This window comes from Danio rerio, chromosome 7 (genome assembly GCF_052040795.2).
Source record: "Danio rerio strain M-AB ecotype USA chromosome 7, GRCz13ab, whole genome shotgun sequence".
In the NCBI taxonomy this organism is placed as follows: Eukaryota; Metazoa; Chordata; class Actinopteri; order Cypriniformes; family Danionidae; genus Danio; species Danio rerio.
The window spans coordinates 23,841,667-23,864,226 of record NC_141027.1 but is presented as its reverse complement, the minus strand read 5'-3'; the positions used below and the strand labels follow the sequence as shown (position 1 = coordinate 23,864,226).

The 22,560-nt window shown below is 35.7% G+C and overlaps 2 protein-coding genes across 21 annotated transcripts in view; both read left to right on the top strand.

Moving 5' to 3' along the window:
* Positions 1-411, top strand: part of vbp1 (von Hippel-Lindau binding protein 1) — a 45,347-nt gene extending 44,936 nt beyond the window's left edge. Inside the window, exon 6 of the transcript XR_015494771.1 lies at positions 397-411. The gene's annotated coding sequence lies outside the window, so the exon portion shown is untranslated. The remainder of the gene's footprint in view (positions 1-396) is intronic.
* Positions 412-515: 104 nt separating this feature from the next.
* Positions 516-22,560, top strand: part of si:ch211-200p22.4 — a 93,041-nt gene continuing 70,996 nt past the window's right edge. For all 20 annotated transcript variants that reach the window (XR_015495650.1, XR_015495649.1, XR_015495648.1 and 17 more), the window contains exon 1: positions 516-1,845. Coding sequence is in view for 16 of the 20 variants with exons in the window: in XM_087261053.1 (XP_087117179.1) it covers positions 1,716-1,845 (130 nt within the window). In the remaining 4 variants the exon portion in view is untranslated. The remainder of the gene's footprint in view (positions 1,846-22,560) is intronic.

Genomic DNA, 22,560 nt, shown 5'->3' with positions numbered 1-22,560 from the left:
AGCTCTCTGATTGGTTGGGTTTGGGTTCCAAATAAGTGGAATGTCAACATGAACTATATACAAAAACATTTAATCTGCATGAATTTTATTTAACACACATTACTTAAAATATATATATATTCTAGGCAAACCCCAGCGGCTAATGAATGAACTACAGTATACCTATTAATTGTTACACTAAAAAGCCAAAAAGCATAAAGAAATAATTAGCATTTTAAAAAGTTCATAATTGCCCAAGCAAATTATGTAGAATAAAATAAAAACTAAACTTAAAACTCCATTAAGTACATTAACTGTAACATATGTTTAAACATTAGAGCATTAATTAAAACCTCCGTGGTATTTTAGCCTAATTATTTATGGATTAACTGTCCTAAAAGAACCTCGAGTCGACAGTGGTAACGCTTTTTTCCCACGAGCGAGTGAACGCCGCTTTCTTCCGCCCAATCAAACTCCAGCTCCTCGTTCACCTGATCACAGCGAAGCCATTTTGTCCTGAACGGCTCCGCCAGCGCATTCTTCACCAAACCGGAATAACGTAGAGCTGACAGTTCCACAGACACGGCGACAGACGGCGGGGTTTGTAGCCACACCAGCCCGAATTTAGTCCTGAACAACTCGACGTCTCTCGGTGTCTCCACGGGCGGAACCGTGTCAAATTCGCGGACTAAAGGGAGACTTTTAGCGGGACGGAAAGGAAGAGAAGCAGGCATCCGGTTAGACGCGCTGGCTCACCGGGCTGGAGTCCAACTTAAGCCGGACACTTTCAGCTGTTCTCGTCGGGATGCGCCTGGGACCTGTTTAAAACAACATTAACCGTTGTTTTTGAAGGTTATGTGTTATTTAGAAATAGCTTAGTCTTTGCTTGCTTTTCGTTGCTAGTTCTCTGATATAAGAAAGCTGAAGCTTGGATGTGATTTATCTACTCAGCTGGCTGGGCAGATAGTTTAGGTTTTGGTTAGATGTTCATAGCTTGGTTACATAATATTTCTTCCCTTTTGTTACCGGCAGAGTAACATTTTTGAGTTAATCCTGCCTTCTTGCGTCCTCTTTAGTTACCAAGTCTCTCGCAGGGTTTGGTTTGTACGTCTATGCATATTTTTCCTCGCAGCAAACCTGTCAGAGTTCCTTCTGGTTGCCAAGTCTTGGTGCCAGGATTATAAAGGCAGAGAATAAAGAACCACAAGGGAGATTTGCTTATCTTATCATTAGCTAGGCTGCCGGTGCTTCCTACATCCAGTTAAAAGCTCTGTATTGGTGAGGCTCGAGCTGGCTGACAGGTGATATTTTCTGCCTGAATCCTCTGAGCTGGCCTGACTGATAGCTATGACATTTTCCAACAGTTGTTTTGTATCTTCAGGCTTCAATAGTACTAGTGTCTGCTCTTGGTGCCAACGCTGCATTAGTAATATTAGCTAACAAAAGCTCAGATCGCCCCCTTTCCGAATTAGTTACGGCATATCTAGTTGTGACATTTTTACTAGTTAGATCAACTTTTCCTTCCCTTTTTTGCTACAAGACGTGTGCAGATTAGTGTCACTTGACTTGCTGGCTGGTTCGAAGCCTATAAAACTCAACCGTTTGTATCGAGTCAAGTGTATTTTTGTAAAATCGTCAAACTCCTATACTAGGATCTTAGAGGAAATACACAGGTTTGCAGTCAGACCGTATCAAGTTTAGTGGTTGGGTTTTTCGAATCTCAGCACTGAATTAAAATGTCAGGACAGTCCATCACAGATCGCATCGCTGCAGCCCAGCACAGCATGACTGGATCAGCCATCAGCAAAGCCGTCTGCAAGGCCACAACGCATGAAGTCAGTGGACCCAAAAAGAAACACCTCGATTGTAAGTATGCCAAAATAATCCTCATATTTCTTTGCAGATATTCTTGGATGCTTTCTAAAAGCCCAAAGTCTAACTGGATCCCTGGCATGCAGTTCCACTAGCTTTGCACATCCTCAGCTGTCTGGACACCAGTGATGAATTGGAACGTGCTCGTGATGGGAATGCTGATTTGTCTTTGGACGTGGTCAGTTCAGGGAGCTGAGGCCACTGTGGCAGTATGCAGTCATTCACTGTCTTTGTGGCCAATTTTTTTGTTTTATAATGATGTATGAGTTACCGCAGCAGTGATGAAGAGCTTATACGATCACGCAATCAGCTTCAATCTATTAATATCTGCTTCATAATAAGCCGCTGCTGTGATTTGAATCGTTGAATGCAGCTGTCAGGGTTTCTGAGGCATTGTGTTTGAAGTCATGTGATGTGCGTAATGTCTTCACGTCTTGTGTGATCCTCTTTAACAGTCATCGCCGAGACGGTGTGGGAGCGGCGAAGGTCAATACAGGCATGTGTGCAGTGAAGCATTGAGTCATTGATTCTTTTGACAAAAGCAGAGATAATGCAGAATGCTGCACATCACTTTCAATCTCACATAGGCAGTGCACAACATGGAGAAACGCAACACGACTCCTGAAGTATCTGCACGACTTCTGTCTAATATTCTGCGTGCAATAAATTAGGGCTGTGCAATATGACTATATTGTATGGACAAAATATGTTTATGTTTTACATTTAGTCAACATTGAGGCAGAATAAAAACAAGGTTTATTGTTTTTATAATATGCTTTATTTTTATATCATGGTGTAGGCATTGGCTGGTATAAGTTTCTGATGGTATGATAACCTTGGATACAAATATCATGGTTTCATGGTATCACAGTATTATGACTACTGCTCTAAAATATGTTCTTTTTTTTTTAAATGTCTGTAAAAAAACAAAGGCTTCCCCCCATTGAACACATCATATTTTATTTTAAGAAACATTTATAATGTTTTGGAACCGTAAACATGTCAGGCTAAATAATTCAAATAAATCATTGACCTCTACTGTTTTCATTAGTTTAAAAAGCACAGATTTCTTTACAACTTGAAAAGGCGTCTTTGGATATCTTTCTTTTCTTTGGACGTAAAGTAGCCACTGCACTGTTCAGGTTTACAGCATGTTTGAATGTTGGTGTGTTAGCCATTTGTTTTTCAAATGTTTCCTGAATCGTGGGCTTTTGATGTGGAGGGTCCTTAGTACGGTTGCCATAAAAAACTAAATAAAATTATCATAAAAAACACACAAAAAACTTTCATATATCATATTGTAATGGCATTAGCAGTATTAAAACCTTGACTTTTCCAAACTGCGGTAAAGCTTGAAACCGTTTATCTTCCCATGCCTAGGTGTCGCAAAATACATTGTTTACAGTAATACCTTTTCATAATTTATAGGAGTGCAATATTACACACCATTAAGGGGATTGCAGGCAGAAACGTGAATAACTACACTGCCTTTAATCATTCATTTTTTAAAAGTCTTTTATATTTAATTAATGTTTATTTATATTTCTACATTCTTAATTAAACATTTTCCCTGAAGTTCTAAATAAAGGTAGAAATATGATCACATATGTATAAATACAGTTCAGAGAATATAATAAAAAAAACATTCTTAAGGCACACCAGGATGGTTTTTGCTCGTATTTTCTGTCGATGTTTAACGTCTTGTGACTATATAAAGGGTGCCAATGTGATCGTGCACACCAACGCGCAAAATGCGGGGTGTAAAAGCATCATTTTTTTAAGAAACACCTCATGCTCGTTTTTTTTTGTTTTGATGTACCGCGAAAAAAAAATCGCTTTGGTTTGAATCCGGAAAAACGTCTCGAACAACGCTGACAATAAACGCAAACGAAAAGCGGCCCGGTGTGCACGAATCTTTACTCCAGCACTAAATTCTCTGAGCACAAAAAAGTTACTTTGTATAACTAGCACTTATTGTTTGTATTTCCTCTTCTTGTTGAATTGTTGAATGCCGCCTCAATAGTAGAGGCTGATTTATGCGTCAAGCGGATGCGTGTGCTCCGGCGCAGCCTTCGCATGATTGCAGACTCCTCGCCATGGCTGGCATCGATGCTAATGCGCACATCTCAAAAATGTAACTACACGTCCCAACGATGCATTGCGCAAGCTCTGTGATTGGTTGGCTTGGTAGTGTGGGCAGTGAACTGAGCCAGATGGAGCGAGTGTTTACAAGTGTCGAGTCTTGTGAATGAGCTCCAAATGGAAACTTTTGTTTTGTGTTTATTTTATTTTATGATTAAAGTTGTAACACGTATGCCAGTTCCTGCCTCTGAATGAGTGAGTTTTAGCTACTTGAACATGAAGGTAGCATTCAGAAAAAAACAAAAAAGATGAACATAAAAATGTACTGCCAGCTAACGTTATGAAAGTGTTACTGCAGAGTAACACAAACCGCACGCAGAAGCTGCATGGCTACCGGCAAGGCAGGGTCACGCCGATCACTCGATGCAGAAGTATATATCTGCCTTATGTCACCATATTGTGATATATCATTATTAGAATATAAGATGACTTAAATCATGATATGATATTTCTGTTATATTGCCCAACCGTTAACAAAATCGAGGGATTTCTTCTTAGACATTCAGCTGCGGTTCCCCTATCAGAACAGGATTGTTTCCCCAACACCTGCTGTGCTGTAAAACCACCGACTTGAACCATGAAAAGGATAAAGCCTGATTGGCTTGTTGTGTGTTTTTGTCTCTGTTTCATCACTGTTTGAAGAACACGGATACATGTTTAGTCAGGAATGGATTTGTTCCCTATGTCAGCCACCTGTTATATGTGGCCTAGCGGCTAGAGTGTGCCATGCTGCCTGATTTCTTGCTTCTCGTTTAATCTCACAAACAATGCATAACACCATTTTTACGTTTTCTTTGTAATTGTAACACAGAATTACTGAATGTCAGATGTTGCTTGCTTCCTCTTTTTGTTTAAAGGAGAGAAGTATTATATCCAGAAACATTTCCAATTACTTGCTCAAACCGGTTCTTAGAATTGAGAAATTTTTGAAGCCTGACGTGTGGTGGTGTTTGTTTTGGAGCCACGGAGATGTATGCATCATAATTGTTTATTAGGGATGCACTGCTATCCTTTTGGAAATTTCTGTTAAAGTAACCATTTTGCCACTAATGTCATAAACATTTTTTTTTTTCAATTTTGGGAATAATACTGTTTACACAATTACAGACATTCAAACAAACATCAATAGATCTTCCACATCTTGCTTATACAAAAATAAACAGAATGTTCCTTCTGCGATTTGATTAGATGAGTATGTATTTGTAGAAACATAAGGTCATTTTTTAGTATAATTGATTTGAATGTTTTTATATTTGGATTACATTTGCCATAGTCTAACAATAAATAAAAATTACTCTAAAATAATCTGAACAAAAGTCACATCGCAGGATATGCAATGCTGGATTGGGATTATAGTTGTCTAAAAATCAAAGGTAAAACACACTGGATTTGTGCAAACACGGTAGATTTGAACCACAAATGAACCATGTCGTGTCTTAAAGTCTTAAATCTCAACAGCTAAATTTTAAGCCTTAAGTCTTAAATTTACTGAAATGTGTTGTAGGTCTTAATTTTTTTTTAACAGGTCTTAACTTTCAGTTGTTTATGTATATAGTACAGTAGCTACCCAATTTGGCTATTAACACCCATACAATCACCAACAATCCATCTCAATAAAACTTTTAATTTAAAAAGAGCATTTAATTACTTTCCTTACAGTAACATTTGCTTAAAAGTTCTCCATTTATTTGCTGATGAGGATAATGACCTGACCTATATTTTTTATTATTAAATTATTATTATTGTAGATTGAAGTAATTGACAGCTATGCTTTGTTCTGTTCTGGGTAAGGGTTACAGGGTTTTTGAATGGATATATTTGAAAATTAATAAAATAAATATTCAAACTAAATTATTATTATTTAATTATTAAATGTATTAAATTTTGATGCATTTTGTTGCATCTTTCCTAGCTGGGATATTCGGAAAAAAAAAATCATTAGCATTTAGTCCTGTAAGTCTAAAAATTTAATTTATAATAGTCTTAATGTCTTAAATTTGACTTGGTGAAACTTGCAGAAACCTTGTCATCTGTATGTGGTTTTAAGGCCCATGACCATGTGAGCATATTAAGAGAGTTTAAAGCGTTTTAGTTGTGCATAAAGAAGTCTAATATAAATAAGTTTTCATTGAATATGATGAAAACTATGCAGTGTTATTTTACATTTGATTATTTAACTTCTGTTACTCTCTCCAGAAAACCATGAAGCATGGTTTATTTAATTGTAATATTTGCTCCATTGTGTTTATTTATGACTAAGTTTGTTTATCATATATAATAAATTACATAAAAATATATTTATTTTTCACTCCCCTAAACAATCATCCCAATCCATCTAAAGTAATGACTTGCCAATGAAGCTATTTAAGTCAGCTGGTGAAATATTTATATCAAATATTTATGTAGCAATATATATTGAAGAGAAAAAAAAAATATTGCAATGTCATATTTTTTCAATATCGTTCAGCCCTACTCTAAAAGCAGGGTAGAACATTGACATTCTCGTGCTGTTATTTGCTCCCTCATGTTTGTTATGTTAAATATAGTCATGCAACAAGCGTGCACTGCAAACAATAGAAAGTAGTTTCTGCATTGTAACACACTGGAAAAACTTCCAACTTTTCAGAATGCCACAAGTACACCACATGTCATGTGACTAAATCCAACCATTCATCATTGAAAACTCCGCTTAGATGGAGGAATCACTGTTCATCATGTTTTTTTAATTCATTTTCAGTGCTGGGAATGAATGCATCCACTTGTAATCAGAATGCATTGCTTTGGGGGAGAAGGAAGAAAGTGATGCATTGCATAAACAGTTTTTAAATATATTCTTGAGGAAGTTGAAGGAATGTTTTTATTTCTGCACATTTTTAATGTTGAGCTTGTCTAATTTGTTTCGTGACTGGTTTTATTTGGAAAAGTTAAACACTATTTTAATTTAGGCCTTCAATTAAGCATTTGAATTATGGGCCCTAATTTAAATATGAGTCTATCCCTCCCTATTATTTATCTGTATTCAATAGCTTTTGTCCCACAATAAGTCCGGTGTTTTATTCACGAGTGCTTTTTCATTCTAGCTAAAGCAAGCTGTAAGACTGGGATTTGTGTTGTTTAGCTGACAAAGTTGCTTCGGCAGTTTTCAAGAATCTGTCTTTTATTATTTAGTTTTGTCCAGTTTGCATTCACTTTCCTGTTCTGTGTGCAAACAGCAGTGCGATTTCTACTGAGTCAACAAACAGATTGTGCACTCTGACCTTTTTGGAAGCACTGAGTGGGACATTGGCTTTCGCTAGAGATTTATTGTACTACAGTTGGATCTGTCCTTAGTAACCTGTAAGCTGTTTGGGGAACTGTTTAAAATTCATACAAAAATTGGCCTACTACAAGTCTCAGATTCATTTTGCGTCTACCATTCACTGCTGTTCTGGATGTTTGTTGCAAACAAAAGTGTCAAAAGGTGTTTTAAATAACACACACAATCACACAAAAAAGTTACTTGCTTTAACACAATTTTGAGGTGTCAGGTTGCACCGGATTTTATTAGTCTTCTGGGAAACAGTTTTGCCTGAGGAGGAACTTATATTTTTGGCAAAATTTGCCAGGTTTGTAACATTATACTTTTAAGAGCTGTTCCAGAGTTATTTCCACTGTTAATGGGAAGAAAACAAAATAACCTCAAGCTCAGCTGTTTATTTTTAAATAAAATATATAGTTTGATACATTTTATAATACTTTTATCTTCTGCATAATCCTAATTAAAAACACAACTCTTAATTTGAGCTAATGGAGAACTGGCCTTTTCTGCTTAAGTGTGATTTGGCTAAAATAGACTGCTGCTTTACATTTACATGCACAAATGAATGAATATGTAATGATATATTACATATTTGTTTTGGTTTTCTTCTCATTATGTAAAACTGCATTAGTAGGTTCTGTTGTTCTCTCTGGTGTGGTAAAATGTCAGATCAAAAATAGTGAATTGTAAAAAAAAAAAAAAAAAAGTCCACATATTTCCCTTTAGCAATCTTGGAACGCAAAAATGCATCTGATAAACATCCCCAAGCCCAAAGCAGCCTAATTATATACAACTCCCTTAAGACTGATTAGTCGACTAATCATTCAGCTAAACCATCAGACTAATGGATTTCGAATGCATGCTGTTTGGCACATGCCTAAATCAGACTTTACTCCCGTAGTCAATAATCGGGAGACTGTCCAACTAGCAGCAATTCGAGTCTGGAGTGTGTCAGGGTTAAAGGTGAAGTGCTGCTGATTTTGAGCTAGACAGCTGAAATGATGCAGCGCAGCAAAGACAAAACAGCTATTCTCAAACATGTCTGGGGAAATACCACCCGCCTATTCAGAATACAGATTACCCTTCTGGATGCTTTGCCCACAATACTGCTCCTCAGATAAGTAGCTTTTACTTATGATGAACCCATTGCAATTTTGTGCATGATGGATGTTGTATTACTTGAGAAGCAAGGAAGGAGGAATAGATGGTTGATCTATGGTATTTTGACTGCTAAAGAGGACGTCTTTAAGGCGCAGATTCAGTAATGGAGTTTTTTAGGAAGGGAAATCAGTTTGAGCATTATTCAATGTGAGGACACAACTGCACTGCTTTTAGAGAGCTTACACATGCTGCATGACACATTGCTTCTTTTCCCCTCACGCTCATAGTGCTGATGTGGCCTATTTATAGCTGCTGAGGGCCTTTGGCTCCGTTTGATAGCTTGTTTTGTACTTTATAAGAGCCCTTGGCTTCTCGTCTGACATCTCCTCTGCAAAACCTGGGACTCTATTTATGATGCATCTCGGTGGATTGAAATTCTTTTCCATCATGCCAATGTGTGCAAAACGACATATTTTCATATTCATCACTGTACCCTTTCATTGCACAAAGCTATAGTCGTTCTCACAGAAGAAAGACTCAAGAAATAAGTTAACCTGTGCATTAATAAGAAAATTATTTTGATCTTTTGAAAAATTGTAGGCGTGAAGTAACCAGATGCTGCAAAATCAATCAAAATCACAGCTATGTGGATAGCTTTTATATTTCATAATTCATATTCTTAATAAATAATTTTTATGTTATTAAATTCCATACTGCTTACTGACTCTCTTTACTGACTTATTTTTATGTAGGAATGGACTTTGTTTACACTGAGATGCAGTGGTGGAAGCTGTACACAAATGAAGTAAAAAGACAGCTAGCCTAATAAACTAGTATTATTCCAACATTTGCTATTTTCATTTTACTTTAGTTGACGTGCAAAGGTACTTTATGCACTTAAGTATTAAAGTAAAATCTACTGATTAGTAATGTTTTATTTGACAAGAAACCATTTAGTTTGGCCAAAACCACTATTAATAATTTGTAATTAATGTGTAAACAAGTGAAAATATCAATGTAGCTATTAAGGCTTGGCGATTTGGGTCAAAATCAAAATCTCTTTTAATTGAACATTTTAACTTGATTACATTAATGAGTGATTATTATTATTATTTTTTTTTGCCCTCATAGCTCACTGAGAGGTTTTGTACAGTAAATATGATCACATATTACAACTGAGAGATTTTTGACTGTAGGGTACATTACTTGGTTTTATAAAAATTAAAGTAAACACACCATATATGATTATTTATTAAATATCAAATTATTCATTTGAAAATAAAACGCACATTGCGTCATCTGTAAACCAAATATTTTAATGTAAAAATAATTTTAATGTAATAGAAAAAAATATGCCATTTTAAGGCATCTCTGGCCCAGCTTCCCTTTATTATCAGTGGAGTGGAAAGCAGTGGCTGATTTATATTTCAGTGTCAAGCGCACGCGAATGTTCCAGCGCAGCTTTCTGCGCTGCCCAAGCTTGACACCACTATCAAGCCAAACAATTACAGAGCTTGCGCTACACGTCGAGACATTTTTTTAAAGAGGGGTGCATCAGCGTCGTGGTCAGCCATGGTACAGGGTCTGTGACCACGCAAAGGTTGAGCCACACATAAAAACATAAACAAACATAAAAGCAGACTTTATATGCAAATTTCTTTACATTTTTAATATGAACTATGCAAACAAATTAGTTTTATATCAATATGTGTTAAAGCTGCAAGGACAATGCATGGCCAGCATGGGTATTAATTCAACAGAGGCTCATTCTGAAAACATAGCTCTATATACAGTTCTGGAGATCGCAAATTATGTAGCCGGAGCTACAAATGGCTGCATTTTGTCTTTAAAGTGATTGCCATGAGGCGTTATGACGCCGTTGCGTTTCATGTGGACGGCTTTACCGCTGACACGGTTTTGACACGTATGTTGGTGGACTTGAAATGCAGAGTGGGGTTGACTGCGACGACCAACGTTTGAATCTGGTGAAGAAAAATTTCAGAATGCAGATAAGACAAAAAATAGAAGCCAAAAAATTTCAATAAACAAGTCAATAGAGTGAGAATGGTCAAATGATTGGTAAAAAAAAAAAGGTCAGGCGAGGATTTTTTTTTGGATTGCTTTTTAAAACACTGCTGTTGGGTTTAGTGGTGGGTGAAAACAAAAACTTAAAAAAAAAAAAACGTAATCATAAAGAGCCTGGGTTGTATTAATTATTGTTCCTTACACACATATTGCCATTAGTTGACATAACATGAGAGTAACCTAAATATAATTTTTATTTCTAGCTATAGAATTCATTTACAGTGGATGCGGTTAATAATGTTTTAATTCGATAAAGACTTGGATTAGATTATTCTACTTTTCAGTTTTTACTTTTCCTTAAATGTCATTTCCTCAGGCTGTTTGAGAAAAGAAGTGTGGACTGATCTTGCATGTGATTGTGTGGCTCAATCTTTTGTCCTTTTTATTCTAGACCAGAGCTTTACAGAATTCTAAAGCTCTTCTCCCAAGATGCTGATTAGTTATAAAGTTGTGCTGGTGAAAAGAGAGAAAAATATGGGAATGACGTGGAAGAAATGGTTGTGGTATTCCACAGAACTGTGTCACTGAACTCACTCTTCTGGAATCCCATATAGGGCCTTTTACAAAATTGTCACTGTCATCACATTTCTATTCCCTGAGCACTAATCGAAAACCCACCACATATCAACTTGACTGGTAGAGGTCTTTCCAACATACTGACCCCAGATAAGCATAATTTCCTTTTCCAGCACTTTGCAATCACAGCAACAAGGCCATCAACACACAGCTGGGAAGGAAATGGAGGCACAGATACAGACATAGCAAACAAGCTCTCAAAAAAGGCAGCTATTTTTAATAGAGTTCCCAGGTTCCCCAGACAGAGGGAGCACAGACATTTATTTGGAGAAGAATTCTCCTTGCTGCTTTTCTTTAAACTAGCCGAAGCACTTAGCCGCTAAAAGACTCATTACATTCTAAATGGTTTGCTCTTCTTATTTGCAAGTTGCAAAGGTTAGCTTATGTTTTTGAGCATAGAAGAAATCTCAACTGGTCTGGAGTTCTTCTATTGGAGATCCTCTTTTTCACGAAGGAAGGACAATCTTTTTTATATTTGTTTTTATTTGGCAAAATACACAGTGGTGCAGGTTTGACGTCTAATCACTAGAAATGATTTCCCATTGGTTTACATTTTAATGAATTTATTTCTTCCAATTTATGAGAAAAATGTCGAAGACAAACATTATTTATTCATTATTACATAATTAGTTCTTTAGTTACATCATGAAATTAATTTTTTTTTGGCTCAGCTTTACATTTGTTTATTTATATTTTACTTAATTTGTTTGTGATGTAATCTTTAAGAAATTTGTCACAAAAACAAGTTATGTAAATTATTTTTTCAACAACAAATCGGAATACACAAAAAATTTGAAAATGCTCTTTGTGTAGTGTAGTGCAATTGTAATTGAATATATTAAAATAGCTGTTTTTTTGAACAAGCATGCAATAATAAGTTGATTTTTTTTCCCACTGTTGTACCTTAAGAAGTAGCAATGCAGAGCTTGTGCTATGCGACGTAGTTACATTTTTTGAGAGGTAAGCATCGGCATCAATCTCTGCCAGGGACATGCGACCGCAAATGTTGTGATCGATGCAGAAGTGTAAATAGAGCGGGGTCACGTGACTCCACATGTGGTAGGGAAAGTAACTGAAAAAATTTGATTGATTATAGATTCTGAATGTCGATTTTGATTATTCGCCCAGCCCTAAACTGTTCTATGTAAAACAATCGCAACGTACCGTTGTCCTCCCACGTACCGTTGTCCACCCTGTGATCCGCGGTTCAGAATATGCTTTTTTAATATCCGTTTGCAGATCAAAACAACTGCAACAAAACAAAAAAGTTTCATTTTTGTATGCTCACGATCACCTGTCCAATAACTCCTTATTTGTATTATTGTTTAAATCTGTTGTTGACATCACGTTTCCTCATGTGACGCTGTGTCTGGAGTTTCAGTATGGCAAGTGAGGGGATACAGTGCAAAATGCGCAGATGAGGCCAAAACAAAGCACAATGCAATGTGTGTTTCAACAGACACTCAATGTTAATTCAGACAGACACACAAACACACACACACACAAAAATAACGAATGCCAAATTATTTATCTATTCATTTTTGTCATTTCAAAGATAGCCTAGATCAGTGGTCATAGGCAGATTGGGGTTACGTGTCCAGACCCAGAATTGTCCCATACAGCCTATAGTTACTGCAGTGCTGCTCCTGCTTGGGGTTCTTCCGCACCCGACCGCTCCTGCTATTTATGCATTCTGTTTACCAGTTTAAACAGATTACCAGTTTCTGTTCAAGAAGTTTTTTTTTTAATGTACTGTTCCTGCTGAAATGAGAGAGAAGAGCTGAACGCTCTCTCATTTCTTAAGTTTCATCCACTTCGATGGTTCTGATAAGTCATAACGAAGCTCCCTGGAATGATTGGTAATAAACATGCGTTGTTAAAATAATTATTATCTTCTTAATTGGTTGAGACTATTGGGTCAAGATGTAATATAGAAAAAGCTGAATTTAAGCTTTTACACAATTTTTTTTAAAAATTTTTTTTGAACCTACAACTTTTAAAAAGTCCTACTTTTTATTTAATTAATGAGAAAACATGCAAATCTACAGCAGGAAATGTGTGTATAGTTTATATATAGTAATATATTTAAGTATTATATATTATATATTGTAATATATTATAGTATATATATAATAATATATTTATTATTTATAGTTTAAATAAATTATTTTCTGTAGTCATTTTTTTTTTTAAACCTAGCACATACTGTACTGTACTGAAATCATGATTGTAAAACCGTGATACATACCGAACAGATTAAACTGTTGCAGCCCTAGTAAGAAGGTCTGCGCCATCATTTTTGTGTACATTTGCACACTATTCGCATTCAGTTTTGGACATTGTTTAATTGTGCAAGATGTACTGAATTTTCTAATCACTTCATTTTAAAACTATACAGCTAATGTAGATAATTGACATGTTACTGTTAGTTTAGAAAATAGCTTCTGTCTTAATTCCAGAATGTTTCTTGTAGCACTTGCACTTTGCCCCAAAATACTTGTGTATGTAAAATATTAAATAATTTTTTTTTACTGAGAATATTGCACAATGCAATATTGCAATACTTGAAATATCAAATTCCCACTTCACCTCTAGAGCATTATTGGCCAGTTTTCCTGGAAGCAGAGGTTCATGAAGGACTGACCTGGAGTCAGTGATTAGTACAATTGGAACAGGTAATTAGCAAGGCAGCTGTGACGGTTCAGAGGTGAGCACCAGCTTCAGACTTCTGGCTGACAGCTGGACAGACCAACGGGCCACCTGGTCAATTTACTTCCTTGTACATACACACGTACACACATACACACACGAAAAGCTTCCTGCCAAACTTCCTGTGCCTCATCAAGGCTCAATCCTGATTAATTTGTAAGCCTGGACGCTGCATAGAATAATCATGCTTTGAATCAAAAGCGCTTTAATTTGTAATTTGACTCATTTTTCACTCTCGCGTGCGGTTGATTTGAATTCTAAACCACTCTGCGTTGACCTGTTATGGCAGTGATGTGTGCATTGGAAACCCAAGAATGTTTTGCACTTCTGTCATCTCTGACTGGTGACAGGCTCAGCCCGGTATGGACATTTCCAATGGATTTCGTTGTCTGTCAGTCTAACAATAAGACTTTGACAAATTGAGTGACCTCATGGCTTAAAGCCTCTCCATTTGTTGCAGTGCAGTGACATCACTGGGCCACAGCTTGCTACCACCTCTTTTTTCGAATTCAATCGTCGTCGCTGCACCTCATTTCGTGCACTGGTGCACACATCTCAGCACAAGACCTTGCAGGTGTGTGTGTTTGTGAGGAATAACTGTGATTGTCTGTTTTAGTGAAAGACTGGCAGAAACTCTATTTAAAGGCTGTGGTGTGAAACGCCACCGTTATTTCAGTTACTCAAAAATCTGTTTTTTGTTTGTGAACTTGATGTGCGACACTGAGGAACATTGTAAAGGGGATAATTAGAAACTAGAATAATGCGCTATCACTAACTATCTCAGGATGTGATACAAATGGGACCATACAATACAATATGTCATGATTCAGAATGTAGCATTTTAGCATAGTAAATTTGATCAGAGTTAAATCTAGAAGGACAGCGTCTACTAGATTACTTTCAGTTTTCTTGAGCAGTTTGTTTTGCTTTTGTCATGCCAATCCAGGCATTCCACTCTGAGCTGTTCAAGACTATGTTGTCAGAGTTCTGCTATTCTGTGACAACATACACAACAAGACAAGTAATTCATGACATACATGAATAGTAGTCATTTTACAATTTATTTAACGCATCACTAAGTACCTGCTAACTTATTTTCCAATTAACATTTATTTACTAATTTAAAAATAAACTATTAGCAAGATTAAGGATGCTCATAATAACCAATTCACCATTACATTTTTATCCAATTAATAGTATCAATTAAACTATATATATATATATATATGGTAACACTTGCAACCACACGTGCCTACAGACATATTTTGCCCAAGGAGCAAAATGAAAGAAGAATATTGCTGGTCACAGTTTGACACAGACGAGTTGATGCCAAACCAGCGTTGATGCTAATTGCCTCTGATCTGGATCAGCGTCATAAATGCCTCGTTTATTTAAACAATTAGAGAAAGAAATCGCAAAACAAAACATCTTGAATTTTGAGCTGCTTTGGAAACAAGCTTGTCACAAGTTGGAGATTCAGGATTTTCTCTACATCAGAGTGCGCTCCAGCACAGCTCATAAACACAACAAATAGGCTATAGTTGTTATGATTATGTGTACAACCAATAAACCATCCTTTTTTTCCATTTGGAAAAAGACAGTTATTTATAGTTCTTATAAAAAATCCATTTCTAAAATAGCCTACATAATCTACGAATCGAACAAGTCCAAACATTTTTTTGATTTTCGCATTATAACTCTGCACCAAACTGAGGCTTTCATTGTATAGCTTATAAAACAAGTATGAAAATTAATGCAATATCATATGTAAAAAACTAAATTGTTGTATGCGTTATTAGCCTTAACTGTTCAAAAAGTCAACATATGAGCCTTGTCATTGTCTTTCATTTTTACGCAGTGCGTGTACATAAACTGCAAATGAGTGAGAAAATGAAAGCACACAAGCTTTTTAAAACCAGACGCTCAAGACATAATCTTTAAAACAATGACTTCTATTAAACATGTTGACAGAGGTTTGTGATATAAGAATAACAGTGTCGCATAAATTAAATGCATATTTTCAGTGGAGCGATCAATTTGCGGTAGCCTGATACTTTTATTTAACGGAAAAAAAAAACATTTGATTGAAAGAACAGCCTATGCCCGTTCTTAAAAAGGATTCAGTCAGTGTTTTTGTTTTATAAGCAAAATTTCTCATTTAATTGAAAAATATCTAGGGCAGGCCCATCAATTTTATAATTTTTATTTAGTTAATTTTTTCTTTCTATACTGTTGGAAACACTGCCGGTGCATAAAGTTGATCTGTTGTTATTATTCTTTTTTAATATGTTCCATGGTTTCTGCTACATTTATTCTTCCTTTGCGGGGCGCTACACCAAAATTCATCACGCCACGGCTACATTACAGCTTCTCATTCAAAACATTTAGTCGTTGTTGTTAATTAATTTATAATACCAAAACGTATTAAAAGGTAAGTGAATTATAACAGAGCAAACTTGTGTGTAATCGCATTAGTGCTTTGCGTTATTTGTTTAACCCTTTAAGGTGACATGCTGACTGACTGACTGACATGTGTGTGATGCGTGAGACCAGCAAACACAATGTAGCTTTCAGTTAAGATGAACACGGCTTCTATAATTATACTTATTAATGGCTCTGCATATAATGACTTTATCTTCCTAGAGTTTATAGGCATTTCACTTTACTTCAGGACACATCAATGCCCCTCTGTAGGCGTCTATAAATATTCCAAATCTAATAGTTCTATCTATAGTTTCAGCAGCATTTATTTGAGAGCGCACAAGAAGTTCTGCACTTGAGCAGCATATATTTAAGGGGGCGTGCAAGAAGTTTTGTGCACAAGCAGAGGAAATCGGCACGCAAGCAAAGAGATTTGGATGCTCTTTGCATAAATGAGATCTAGACTTGTAATACTGCGCTCACGACATTTCTCCATTTGTCATTGAAATAACAACATATAGGTAGTTGGTAGATTTGTGTAAAAGGCCTGCCTCTCCTGCCACAGCTGGAAAAAAATCCTAGAGGAAACACTGTGTTTTGTATGCTGTTGTTTGCATGCTAAAATAAATCAGTATTTTAAAATGCAATTTTTATTGTGGCACAAAATAGACATGTTAATATAAATCTGATCAGTTAACAGTTATTATTCGGTTAACGAGTGGCGGTTGTCGGTTGACAAAATTTACCAAAATGTGCATCCCTAAGCAAGATTTTTTTTAGACATTGTTAGTCATACTGTTGGGGTGTTGAATGCTAAATTCTGATTGGTTTAAATTCTTGCTGATTTATTGAAATGAATCTTGGCAACAGTAACACAATCTTTAAGTGTTGTAAGTGAAATAATTGAATTCTGTGCATTGAATTATCAGAAAAAAAGCACCTCAGTGTTATCTTTTAACAATTCATTTTCCAGCCATTAACCTTTTCTTTTTTTTATTCTTGTCTGTGCTAGCTACGTTTATATGTCTTTTGTTTATTTTCAGTTTAATCCTTCATTGTTGAGAAATAATAGTAATCACAGGAATTAAGCAGAAATTTAATTCCGCTAACTGCTTGAAGCCATTTAGGTGGTGCGAGTCAATTATAATGACGAGTTCTGCAAGGACGAAAACACTTTTTACAAGTTGGAATCTCATAATTGTGGTCATTCTGAAACACACCCTGTGTTCAGTAGCACCAGATCAAGCCAAACAGTGCTTATTTATGCAGTATGTTGGTTTAAGCATTTTAGACGAAATGTTGATAGATGCATTTAAATGATTGATAAAAAATAGCCTTTATGTAGTGCCAGAAGGCGCTATTGTCTGATTCAGGGTGTAATCGGTCATACAACCACATACATTCCATGTGCTTCAAAGTGTCAGCAGGAATGGGGCGTTTCCTCACTTTCGTTCTGTTATTTGTTTTTCATGGTTAAAGACAATGGACTTGGTGATCAATACCACCAAATGTGCTCTGTTTTATCAGATTAAATCAGCACATTTCCTCACTTCAGATGGGTTTTTTTCACTCTCTTTCCCTTTCCCTCTGCCTGCCTCCCCTCCCTCCCTCTCTCCCTCCCAAAGGAGCCAATCAGCTCACAGACTCTCCTCTTGACCATCATTGGAAATGAGCAAGAAAGCATGGTGCAGGCCTGGAGAGAAGGAGAGAGAGATAAATGGGTGAAAAGACTGTTGAACTGGCAGCCATCTCGTTGCTCATTCACCAACAGGCTGCGGTGTGTTTTTAATAGTAGTCTTGGTGCGTGAATATGCATTCATCTTAGGATGAGAGGCTGAGCGCAGTGCAGCTAATGTGAATCTTCAGGATGCCACACATTTATTAATGCTGTTTGGAGTACAATTACTATTGCTCACCTTATGTACTAAACTTTAGCATGGAACTCATTTGTGCTGTGGGCTTGAATCATTCCTAAAATGCGACTCTGTGCTATTAATTTTCTAAGCAAGATTATGCATTTCCCTCCCCTGCTGGGTGATACCACAGACAGCCATGAATAAGGAGGGGACTAAGCCATATCTAGAGACTAGAATCTAGACTCGGGGATGGGCTGGGTAACCACCCAGCTACCACCCAGAACACCCAAGCTAGAAATGAGTATTCTGATTATCTAGCTGTCAATTTGCCTAACAAAATTAGTTTTGGTTTGGTTTGATTTTAAAAAGTTTAAAATAAAAATGCATTTTTATTTTATGTTAAGCCCTTAGAGAAACCATTAGATTTTGTTAATTTGATAGTAGATTTTATTTTATTTATTGTTATAAATGTCAACTTTTTTTGTCTTTTCAGTTAAAGTCAGGAGGGTCCGATGCCTTTTTGGACACAATCAACATTGTGGTTTCAATGCTTTAAATGTTCGTACATTCTTCAAAATGTCTTAGCGTAGTTAATAAATAATATTTCATCTTTTAAATAGGGAAATTATCTAATCTTTTTTTGAGAGAGAACATGTTTGATATGCTCGAGGGTGAATAAAATTGGGTGAGGGTGTTTTTTGTGTGTGAATTATTCTTTTAATACAGCGAGGAAACCTTTATTTATACAATTATAATAAAAAGTAAAGAAAAACAAGAATCTAACTAATACTTTAATTTACATTTGGATGGTACAGGTTCCTCACAGATCCTTAATAAGCCCCAAAATGCTTATTTTACGGTTGCTCTGTGCCTGCTTAAAATTCTGTGCAAGGATGATGCTAGTATTGCAACATAAAAGCTAGACTAAATAATACCTTCGCTGACCCACCTCAGCTCCTAACAGTATGCATTCATATTAGCTGTGTAAATGCACTTTTTTTAATATGAAATGCTTATTTATTTTACAGACAGTTTTCAATTTTCTGCACAATGTTTGGTTACCTTTATAAGGACACCACTATCATTATAATACATGCAGGATCAAGTAATCAGTGGTTTATATTAAGGCCTAAAAATACTTGCCTAAAACCAACAGTCACTCTTTTCTTGTATAAAAGGAAAAATGAATAACTTGCACTTTTGGAAACAAAATTCATTTTTAATGTTTTTCATATTAAAAGTAAAAAATAAAAAGCATCTCTTCTAAATAAAATAACTTGTATATCCTGTAAATAATATTTAAACTGTGCGTTTCTTGAATCTTCTGTAAACAAAGATTTTATTTAAATTAAAAATAATAATTTTATTGTAATGAATAAATATGCCATCTCGAGGCGTCTCTGGCACAGAGATGTTCGTCAGTGTAATTCAAACATGCAACATTTTGTTACATTTTTTTAAGAGGTACGCAGGTATGCAAGCTCTCGAAAGCTGCGGCAGGGCAGACCACACCTCTGCTTTCGACGCAGAAGTATAAATCAGCCTTAACAGAGTGGGGTCACGTGACTCCACATGCGGTAGGAAAAGTAACTCAAAATAATAATAATAATGATGCATTTTATTTAAAGTCGCCTTTCATGACACTCAAGGTCACCGTACAGGACAGCTAAAACAATCAATTCAAATAAAAACACAAAAAAAAATTGACCTGGAAAAATTAGATCAATTAGAATTTATAAATGTCGATTTAGATTATTTTTCAATTAGTCACCCAGCCCTAGTTTATGTGTATTAATACATCGATATATCAACCAATATGTAAACGCAGAGTTAAACATGACTTGAGTATTTTATGTTTGCAGTTTTTACAGTTGAATGTGCTTCACTCTGGCTGTTTAATTTGTGATGCTTGTTGTATATTCATAGTTGTAGGTACATCATTGGTAATGCTCATTTCGGTTAAATTTGCCACTCGTTAATCGAATATTATGCTTAACTGGTAAAAGAAATTTGACGTGTCTATTTTGTGGTACACATTAAATATTGCGAACAAAATAACATGTTAAATAACATGTGAACAACAGCAGAAAGAACATCCTGTTCAATCAGGTTTTATTTTTTCTCGTCAAATGAAAATAGCAGGCTACCTCAAATCAATCGCTCCTCGGAAAATAGACCTATGCATTTAATTAATGCTCCACACGAATTCTTATATCACAAGACTCTGTCAACCTTTTAAATACAAGTCATTAAAGATTATGTCTTGAGCATCTGGTTTTACATGTGTCATCCCTAGACATCATTTTTTTAAAAGTCTTACAGTTCCCCTAAATATCCAAAGTATCAAGGGTATAAATTGGTTCAGTTCAACATTCCCTGGGAATTAATTTTATGACTTTGGTTGTTCTGTTCTTAGAGCTAGAGGAGTGATATTTAATTTGTTTATTTAAGCGATAATAATAATCACCTCAGCCAGTAAGTCCTCTGTTAATGGTATCTGAAATTGCATCTCTTGTGTGAAATGTTTCTACAGCATACATCAATATAAATATGATTTCCTCTTTGCATATATAGAGAAAATTGCAAAACAGAAGCTTATCCGCTTTTGCTGCCACTCTGTAGTGCACCCTCAATTTATAGGCCATTTGTACCTCGCTGGCATCCTATAAGTGTGTTTTGTAGATGTATAGCCAACACTATTGTAGCGTCTCTTTTGCCAGATCCTTGTGATTAATCATCAGACTCCAATTGGGAGCTGCACTACTTACTACTAGCACTCCCTATTAGAACAACAGACAGGCCCACAGGGCTGAAATCCGACAGATACGGAGGAGTCGTCTCCCTCATTACCTGTTCTGTGTGAAGAGATGTTTCTCTCAAGGGAAGAGGGGAAAAGATTTGCCTTTGAAGAACAGAAAAAGAACACTGTGGGCTGGAAGAGGAATGTCTTCATTATGCAAACAGGACAGAACAGAAACGGGAGTTTTTGAGCCTCTGATGGCGTTCAAGAGATGCTGCTTTTGGATGCGAGTACGTAAAGCAAAACTGGGATGCTCCTGCATATTTAAAGTCGTGACGCTCTTTGAATCTTCTCTGCTTGTCTGTGAGTGTTGCGTAACACTATGACTTGGTTAGAAGTGTGTCTAACCCGCTGTGTAGAATACTGAGATATATTCATTTGAGATTTGTTTACACTAATTTGGCCATTTATTCATGGCAGCTAAATTTCGTAATCAGTTCATCTCTTTTAGTGTTAAGTTTTTTTTCTGGACAAACACTTTAGAGAAATTTCATGCAAATGTCAGCCTTCCCATAAAGTTTGCACCAAAATAGTGAAAGTGTATATTCAAAAAGGCGGCAACACCAAAGCTCCAAAAACGGCCATTTATTAAATTAAAAAGGATGATACAAGGCCTGTAACATTTCGAGCACACAGACTCTTCATCAGACAGCAGTAAAAGTAGAAAAATGCTCATTTATAAATTTACAACTTGCATATTCAAAATGTAAATACACAAAAACAAATCCTAATAATACAGTACATCACAAAATAGAGAAAACGCATAATACAATATAACAAAGGAATACAACAAAATATAGACAAGGAACTTGACCAAAACAACATTTAAGAAAAGGACAAAAATCACACTCCTCATTTAATCCTGAAAATCCAAAAGGATTCACATTGTAACAGTAATCTATTAAGACTTCAATCAACAACAACAACATAGATTACGTTAACGGTCTTGCACGAAATTCAAATTTTTTACTTTTTTGCTGTTTGGGGAAGAGTAAACGTTGATGTTTTGCATGTGAATTTGAATTATAAATCATTGCCACATTCAAAATGACCATATGGTTTATTATTTAGAAAATGCGGAGTGCGTTTTAGATCAACTCTTACCAACATTACAAATCAATATTACAAATATTAGATGTTCTTTTGTGTACTAAATGAGGTGAATTTTTAAAACATCCTTTGAGGGTAGTTGTGCTCAAAACGTTACACGTCTTGTATCAGCCCTTTTAATTTAATAAGCTTTTTTTGGAGCTTTGATGGTGCCGCCTTTTTGATTTTATACTTTTGCAGACTTTTGAGCAGGCATTTAAAGTGATGTGTGTGTGCTTTTGTTTATTTTACCAAAATAGCAAAACCATTTCTACAATTTTTTTGTGTAAGCAAGTATTTTGTAGAATTTAAAAATACTCACAAATGTGTCTATCAATGCTTTCAAACAATTATGTTTTATTTACCAAAGTCACACAAGTGCCAATTTCACATCTGTCATATTCGTACTGGAGAGATGTCACATCCATAATGAAGCCTTTTCTTCATAAATGCAAAAATGTAAAATAAAACCAATCATTTTTTGTTTAATAATGAGCCAGCTCTTATCATTTTGATTAGGATAGTTTATTTTGGGTCGTGCAGATTAATCCACAGAATTCCTACAAAGTACAGTATGTTGTACACTGTAGACTGGTAAACTTTTTTCATCACATCCATAACGCATGTTGATT